General features: G+C 30.8%; 1 protein-coding gene across 1 annotated transcript; it reads right to left on the reverse strand.

Moving 5' to 3' along the window:
- Nucleotides 1-213: 213 nt before the first annotated feature.
- LOC105203406 (WASH complex subunit 5) lies at nt 214-8,543 on the reverse strand. The gene is made up of 17 exons (XM_011172191.3): nt 8,422-8,543; nt 8,102-8,204; nt 7,458-7,649; nt 6,680-6,894; nt 5,713-6,079; nt 5,361-5,636; nt 5,057-5,282; nt 4,719-4,954; nt 4,379-4,630; nt 4,120-4,302; nt 3,935-4,051; nt 3,666-3,838; nt 3,321-3,583; nt 2,488-2,671; nt 2,183-2,403; nt 1,657-1,810; nt 214-476 (listed from the first exon to the last, which is right to left on the reverse strand). The coding sequence occupies exons 1-17, from the start codon at nt 8,541-8,543 to the stop codon at nt 323-325; spliced, it is 3,438 nt and encodes a 1,145-aa protein (XP_011170493.1). The 3' UTR covers nt 214-322.
- Nucleotides 8,544-8,944: the final 401 nt, after the last annotated feature.

Below are 8,944 nucleotides of genomic sequence, written 5' to 3' on the forward strand. Positions count from 1 at the left end.
CGGCGCGTTCGCCGTACGTGGCATTTTGTTCGTTCTTGTCGCGAGCGTTAGATCTGACCGATGATAAAGTTAAAAAAAAGCGGAGGCTTAATTAAATTGGACAGGCAGAACTGTTAATCTCCTGAGTGGGGCCGAACTTTCTGGAATTACAAGCGCAATTAAGAAATTCTCTTACGCGATCATAGAAATATCCATTGACAACAATCCTTTTCGTCTTCTTTTATTTACACAAAATATATAACTTTATATGTAAGAATATATTATGTAATGATACATCATTTATACAATGTGTAATATTATTTCACAAATTTCGGCTGCAGCGTTATTTTGACATTTTCACCAGGGAATGATCTAAAACGACGACGGGTATTTCTTTAAGAATGAGAGAACGTGGAATGCCGGAGTACTTCACGAAAAGCTCCAAGAAATGAAGATTCGTAGCTCCTTCAATGTCCGCGTCACCTCCAGTTTTCATACTAAAAAAATTGTATTCTCATTAGTAATGTTCACCGAAAAAAAGTAACGCCGTTACCATTTTCGTTAATTCTTTTCGGTAACGATTGTTATTTTGTTCTGTCTGCAACAGTAACAGTAACATCGTGCTACATTTGTACAGTAACAAATATACCTAGTTATTATTTTAGTTTTTTGTTATCCTCCCAGTAAACGAAGATAAATTCAAATAAATTGTAAATTGCAATCCATTTTAATTTATCCGAATTTGTGCTTTAGAGTATTCCGGAATATTTTTGGATTCAAATAGATTCCAATGTATTGAAATACGAAATGCGTTATTCATCATTTTGAAATCGGGCGGATTCATGTTCCCATTATATTATTTTTAGATTCAAATAAATTTTCAAAGAAATTTGAAATAAGCTATTCATTATTTTGAATTCAAATAAATTCATATCTCCATATCTCCATTATATTATTTTTTAATTCAAATGAATTGAAATACGAAATGAGCTATCGTATCGAGAATTCATCGTGTTAAATTCGGAAGTATTTATATTATTTTTTTCTTTTAGATTCAAATGGATTTAAAAAATCTAAAGTGCAAATTCGAAAATGTCAAAATAAATTCATTTCTATCCATTAATTTCGATTCATTTTCGTTTGCTGAGCTAATACCTATTGAATAGATCGTGGCAATCACATGATTAAATAGAAATATTCCAATACAATATTTTATATCTTGGGCTACATTTTGATAGCCTCTGTCAATATTAAATAATTCCCATTCTATAAATACTATAGATTTTTAGTGCTGCAGCAATGATTATTGAAATGCATTCTTAATAATAGAATTAATGTTTATAAAAAAATATATTTAATCTAAATTCTCTTGTAAAAATAAGTAAACTAAAAAATAAAATATTAGAAAAGGTAAGTTTAATATGAAGAAAAGCTTGTTCCCTATACAAAATAATTTAGAGTTTCAAGTTTTTATATTTATTATTTTATTTAATGTTATCAAATGTAACTTTAAAATTTAATGACTAGCATTATAAACAAATATTGTAACAAAAAAATAACTTCAAGTAACGGTAATAATAACGTGTTACTTTTTTAAGGTAATGTTTCCAACTTTGGTAATATCTACCTCAAGCGATATTATTGTACCCATGACGAAGATTATAAAATTATTCTTACCTCTCCACAGTGATGAACGACAAAACGTACATACAAAGGTATTTCACGTAACGATTCATCACAGAAACGTGGAATTGTCGGAGGATTGTTTGTATTCCTATGGCAAATACCACGGCGTCAACGGGATCCTGATATTTCTTGCTTAAAAGACTTGCTATAACAAATAAGTAAAATTGCTACGTTATATAATCCTTACGGTACAATATGAAAACGATATTTAATTTTTGATATTTCGCTTTCAACCAATTTTCATTTTTTATTTAAAAAATTTTCTATTTAAAAAGAATAGAAAACCAATTTTCTATTTAAAAAGATTCAAAGAATATCTAAAAATTCATGAACATACTGTTGAGATTCTAGAAAAAATATATGTATTAATTTTTTGAAAAAAGGATAATAATTTAATTACTTCGTAATTTCAAAAAATTTTCATGAATATAAATCGGTCGCGAAATACCCATGATTGGGCCTTACTAGACAATTTTACTACAGCATATATGTATATAGTTGACATAATTGATTGCACCTGTATTTTTGCAGTAGAATAATTTATTTAACTGCGACGCTGTGAATAGAAAAATAATCATAGCTATATTATCTATCTTTGGTGGCTTGATATAAACTTTGTTATGCGGATCACTGATGCCAACCCAGTCCAATCGCACGCTAAGTTCATGAAGTAATTCACTTTTCTCCGGTTCAGTTTCATTATTGCTATCTTTATTCGCTATCTCGCATAAAATGGCCCTGTAAAGTGAAAAGAAATTGGAAAAAAATGTAATTGAATTTTAATTTCTATACGTAAAATTAAATTTTAATTTCTATATGTACGTGTTTAATGTTCGAAGTGCCGCTTCCATGTGCTTTGCTTCAAATTTGCACGCGGTGTTTAACTCGTACGCTATTTTTTTCCGGAGTAATTGGTAATGACCTATTTTTAATGTCCACTCGAGCGCTGATGACCACAATTTGCTGCTGCTAGCGCTTATAGAATTGTGAAGTTTCGTAATGTTACCTAAGGCATATACACAATTCAACATTTTTTAATAATTTATAATGTATTAAGTATCTTACTATTAAGTATATTACTTTCCATGTATACAGTGTGCTCAGAAAAAATTTAAGGAGTGAGATTCTAGATGATAAAATGAGATGAAGATAAAGAATAAAAAAAATTACCTTTATGTTTATTATCTTTTTCCTCTTCACTTCATTATTTGATCAAAATTGATGAGATAAATTTAACAAACTACATAAGAGACAAGAAACATATGACAAGAAATGATTGTTGATAAAATAGTGAACCAAAAGGCAATAAGCAAAAAGTAAGAAACAAGAACCAGAGAGCACATTGTAGGCTAACCTTAAAATATCGGTTCTTAATTATAAACATACATTTTTACATATGTATAAATATATGTATAAGTTCTCTCACAAAATAAAAAATAATTCAGTTAAAGACTTTTTTTTAGTTGTAACGTTTCAATATTCACATACTTTAGGCACTTTTTACATGAATATTTAAACATAATTAAAAACTTAATCGCAATTTTGTTATTTTTGATTTTTATTTTATTTTGTCAACTAAAATCACACCTTAAATTTTCTCCAATCTATTATTGGACATCTTGTATATACGTATTTCTTTAAATGCGAATTCTCACCTTTAGCACTGTCTAAAGAACTCAAAGTAGTCTCACAATCTTCTAACAACGACATCCACGTTTTGCTCCGTATATTTTTTTCTACATAGTGAACTAAAGCTTCTAGTTCTATAACGATGAAGAAGGAAATAAGTTTGTCCAGCCCCGACAATCCCGGCGTACTTATTGTTTCCAATATCATCGAGAAAACTTTATAATTTAAGACCTCATTTTGAGTTTTAATATCATACCATGCTAGAGAATGTTCTATGTAAACGATGGTTCTGTAACAAGGCATAAGTGGATTAGAAAGACGCGGTAATTGTTTCAAAAGAACAAAATTGAAATATATAAATAACGCAATACCGGGGATCGGTAATACGGATAAGCTCTCTGGCGAGTCTACCCATGAACGTTAAAGAGTTATTATCTGTCGAAAACGCGTGCTTATCTTCCTGGAACTGCCTCCACGATTTTCCGGGCACCCAAGAAGAGCCCCTACGTTCTTCCTCGACCGCATTGTTTATAATATACGTAATCTAAGGATGTAGCATTAGAATAGAATAAAATGTATACGTGTATACGAGTTTTCAAGCAACTTATATCGAAATCATATAATTATATAATTCTCTCACTTCTTCATGCCAAATCTTCAAACTGTTTATGTTAATGTAATCCTGAATGTATTGGAATGATTTTCTGTACCCATCCATAATTGAAGATAAATTTCTCAGTTTTTGTGGCAGAGATAGCTAGAAAAACATTTATAATAATTAGGCATATAATTTAAAAAAAAAAACTTTTACTTGATAGAATTTACCTTGGATTTCTGATCAAAGTTGAGGCCGTTCTGTAAAGCCAAAGTGACTTTCTTCACAAGCTCTTGACGTATGCCGTCCTCCAAGAGACGATGCGAGTCAACCCTTAAAACTCCTAAAGAGACGCTTCTTAACGACAAAACACCCTTGGTAAAAACTGACACGGCATACGTTAATTTTGCCATCTATAAAAAATTTTAAAAATTGGTTTTTTTAATAAACGCAACTTGTACGCGATTAAAATCATTAGTAAAAATTTACCTGCAATCTGTCAGCCAGTTGTGCATAATCCTTAAGTTTATCTTTGGGCAATTTAGTCGGGATCTCTTTAAATGAATTCGTTTCAAGATGCACTATCTCTGCTAGCAGGCCAAACACAGTTTCAGGTATAATTTGCAAAACGCGCCTCGCATATCCCTCCAGTTCTCTGCTATAATATTGAGATACCGAGGACAAGTCCGCACTTCGCGCTTGATTCACCCTAAGTAACGGAGTTTCCAATGCTGATGCCATCTAAGAATAATGAAATACATAATAAATAAAATATATAATATTACGCCGCATACAATCGTATATGATTTCCAAATACATATGTATTTACTTTAAGGAAAAGAGCTTTAAGTTTGATGACGGTTGGTGGGTTTCCCTTTATGCTCTCCTGCATTACATCAATAAAAGATTCCATGATATTCCACGCGTAACAACAATCAGTCACGATATTCAAACTTATCATGATATCTTCAGATATGCTGCCTGTACGCAACATGTTATGCAGAGTCTCACGCGTGTCAGCGAGATACTGAGAGATGTGCAAATTATTTTCTAACTGATGAAATTCTGAAATAAAGCATCATACGGTATTGCAATGTAACACAAACATTTGTTTAAATCTTTAAATAGAATAGATGTGACTCTGTCAAGTCATGTTTTTTTTTTTACCCTGAACTTGTTCCAGCGCTTGAAGTAACTGCACTATTTTTCGCCCATCTTCTTGCTTTAATGAATCAATATGTTTGCTTATTTCCATAAACCAGGTATAAAGATTTTGGTTCTTATCGATACCATCTAGAGGTTTGGCGCCTCCAAAAATTTGTGCGAGATCAGTTATACGTTCGACGCATATTCCTTTGTCTTTTAGCCATTTAGCTTCTTTTCCAAGCAAAAGCTAAATGTTAAAAGAAAATGTATTTTAATTCATATATATAGATATCATGATGAGAGTGATAAATGATCTTAAACATACATCTTTGAACATTTGTTTAACATCTTGTTCAATTTGAGCAGTGCTTAATAACAAACGAAGACATTTCATTGTGGTGTATTTGCTCTCCATCGCGACCACTTGACGCAGAGTACGCGAACGTTTTGAGTCTTCTAACATTATTGTAGGCGTCGCAGTGTGCAGAAGAATCCAGTGCAACGTAACATTACATTCCCGAACTAATTTGACTAGGGAATCCGTCGCGTTTTCATCCAATGTGCCTGCCAACTGCACCTCTTCAGTCTCTTGCGTTAATTGCTAGAATATTTTTTATACAAAGTTGTAGTTTTGTACAAAAAGATTCTAAGAAAATTTGCTGTAACTTTTTACCTACATTCATTTTTGCGCCATATTTTTGTGCAATTCCTTTCACATTTGAATTTTCAAGCGTATTATTCAACGCCGTTCGCGCAGCTTTATACGGCGACCACCAATCGCACAAATTGATCACTGTTCCCATATAAATGCTAATTACCCAATTGTCAGGAAAGAACCTATCTACTATCTCCCTCATAATGGCAGTTTGCGTATGCAGTATCGTTGGTTTAAATGACAAAATTATGACTAACATCGACGCTTGTGTAGCTACTGCAGTGCTACGGTGTTCCGGATGCGGGAAGGCAAGTGTCTGATTATAAATCTCATCCGAGCGTAGCCGACCGACGACCATATCTACCAAAAAATCTCGCAAAGGTACTCTCCTGAAAAATATATGTATATACATAAACATTATTTTGTAATTTCTGAAGACTTTAGCTGAATACTAAGTAGTGTTAGGCATTAATTGATTAATTTATTTGTTAACTAAATAAATTAAAATTGATTTAAAAAATATATATATATAATTATAATTAATGCAATTAATTAATGAAATTATCCGATTAAAATAATATTTAAATCAAAATTAATTAGTAAATTCTTTTATTTATCATATTGATCAATGCTATGCAACTATCAATGTTATAAATCAGTAACTATACTTAACGGTTAATAATTAACAGTTAGTTTGTTAATTCTCTTTCTAGTCATTAGCTTTTCAAAGTGTAATGATTTCTCAACATATTTCTATGATGCATACTTTTTACAATTTATACAGATATATGAGATCTACAGTTTAAACGTTGGTTCCGAATTGGTCAAAAATTGTTTCCAAAACGTTGATCTAATTTAGAAGAATTTTCATGGCAAGATAAATTTAGTCGTAACTTTTAATAAATCAATTAAATTTTGCCTAACACTAATTTTAAACCAATCTATATCATTATTTTTTCTTTCTTTTCTGTTCATATTATATTACACACTTGAAATATTCTTCAGGATAATTAGCTGGTCTTTTAGATAATGTTCTCACATATCCCGTTGAACGGAGTAGCATACAAACGTCATCCACTCTCGTCGAGGAAGATCGTTGAGCATTGTATCGATAATAGGACACAAGTAACCTTTCGCGTATTCGTCCTTCAAAATAATAATCGACCAGCAGTAGCATGACACCATACAAGTATACAGCTTCGCACTATACAAAAATTTAATTTACATATTTCAATTAGCGCATAATATACTCACAAGGAAAGGGCCACCAATTTTTGGAAATTCAAAAAATTATGAATTTAACAATATAGAAGATATTCAAATATATAATAAACTATTTTTTTACTGCTCAAAATTCAGTAGGTGAAAATCATCCTAAAATCAACCTCTAAAAATTAATTTATTTTTTATTTATTATTTTATTATACACTAACAAGAGTAAATAGAAAGAAATTTTGTAGAAACGTTTAATTTTTTTAATGAGATTTATTGATTAATTAATTATCGGAATGTAATGGTTTAAAAATAAAGCAAAGACTAGACAAATTTTTCATGTTATCTTTTCAGAGTAAATTTGAATAGCAAAAAAATAATAATTCAATCATTACATCAAGATATATCGATTTTCTAATTTTTTATTCCATCCTAATTCTTTATGTTAAAATTCTTTTTAACTTTCCGAGTTGGGAAATCTTCCATTGTCAGTATCTGATTCTGTGCCAAGTAAGTTACTAAGTGCAAGTAAAAAAAAGAGAAAGGAAAATATACCATTAATTGTTTTCCTTCCTCATTGAACATAATAGAGTCTACGGATTGATGTATATAAACACCATCTCCCAGCTCATCAATGTAAAAATTCAGATCTGTCACATACTTGTGTATACTCTCGAAAGCTAAGTAAAACCTTGTGAGTATGTCTGAAAAGTTATTCCGGAGCTCCTCATCAGTCTCTTGGAGTATCTGAAAAGAGCACAGATGGCACATTTATATATTTCTTTGAGTCTAACATTAACATCCCTGGTGAAGTTTTCTCAGATTTTTGAAACACTTCAAAAATGTTGAGAAAGTCTACATCTTTTCCAGAATTCTTCATATATATGCATTCTGAAATATCTTTAAGATTTCTCATTCTATAATTTGATAAAATCTTGTAAAATTTGAAAAAGTTCAAAGTACTTTTTAGAAATATTATAAGAAATCTTAGAATATTTCAGAATTCATATATATGAAAAATTGTAAAAAAAGATATAGACCTTTCTCAGCATTTCTTACAGTTTTTTCCATTTGTATAAAAATTCTAAGAAAAATTTTTATCCAAAGTATAATTACTTATTCACAGTATAATTATTTTATCCACTATAAATCTACAATGTAATTATCTTATAAAAATTAGGAAAAATGCTGGTATTTACCGAGTCATCTTCTATCTTTTGCTCATAAACGCTGGCTGCCTTGAAGTATGCAAAGTCAATTATGATTGATCCATATTTCTGTATCAATTGCTTCGAATCCAAGCTGCAATGTTAAGAGAGCAATCAAGTGCAATACGTAATATTATAATTTATGTGATAATAAAGTTTTTGTTCATATAAACTCTACAATATATTTATATAATAAAGTTTAAACATTATCGTCAAATCAACTTCTTCGTAAAAAAAAATTGTAATTAACCGTAGCCATAAAATCTATTCTGTCGATTATTCAATTAATAAGATATTTTTTCCTAATTGACCTGAAGACCGGCGGTACATAATCCTTCAATCGCATCAGTTCAGCTATAATAGCATTTCCACGAGATACCAGTCGCAGCAAGTTTTGTCCGCAAACATTATTAGCTGCCAAAAAGTCACCCATTTTTCTTTCCTTTAATTTAAGCAATTTTAACGATCATCTCTCATTCAATGAGGGAGGACAGGGATTCATCAGCCTTTGAGAGGAACAATGAAAACGTTCGACACATTTGATATATCTCTTTTTCCTCCTCCCACGACTCACAATCACTATGAAATTCGTCGTTAACGACAGTTACCGACCGGATCAGTCAGTTCCAAATGACACCTACCTTTCGCTTCTCATTTTAGCCGCAACATGTCGAGAGAATGCGCGGCGAATTGAAAGTTTCGATTCATTCTTTGATTGGTCAATTCGTAAAATTCTTTGTTTCGATTGGTCAATCAAACGCTTCAAAACATTTAAAAAGCAGACTTTCAAAATTTGTTTTTTTTTTATTTTTAATTTTTTAGATACGATCATGC

This window comes from Solenopsis invicta, chromosome 4 (assembly GCF_016802725.1).
Source record: "Solenopsis invicta isolate M01_SB chromosome 4, UNIL_Sinv_3.0, whole genome shotgun sequence".
Taxonomy (NCBI): Eukaryota; Metazoa; Arthropoda; class Insecta; order Hymenoptera; family Formicidae; genus Solenopsis; species Solenopsis invicta.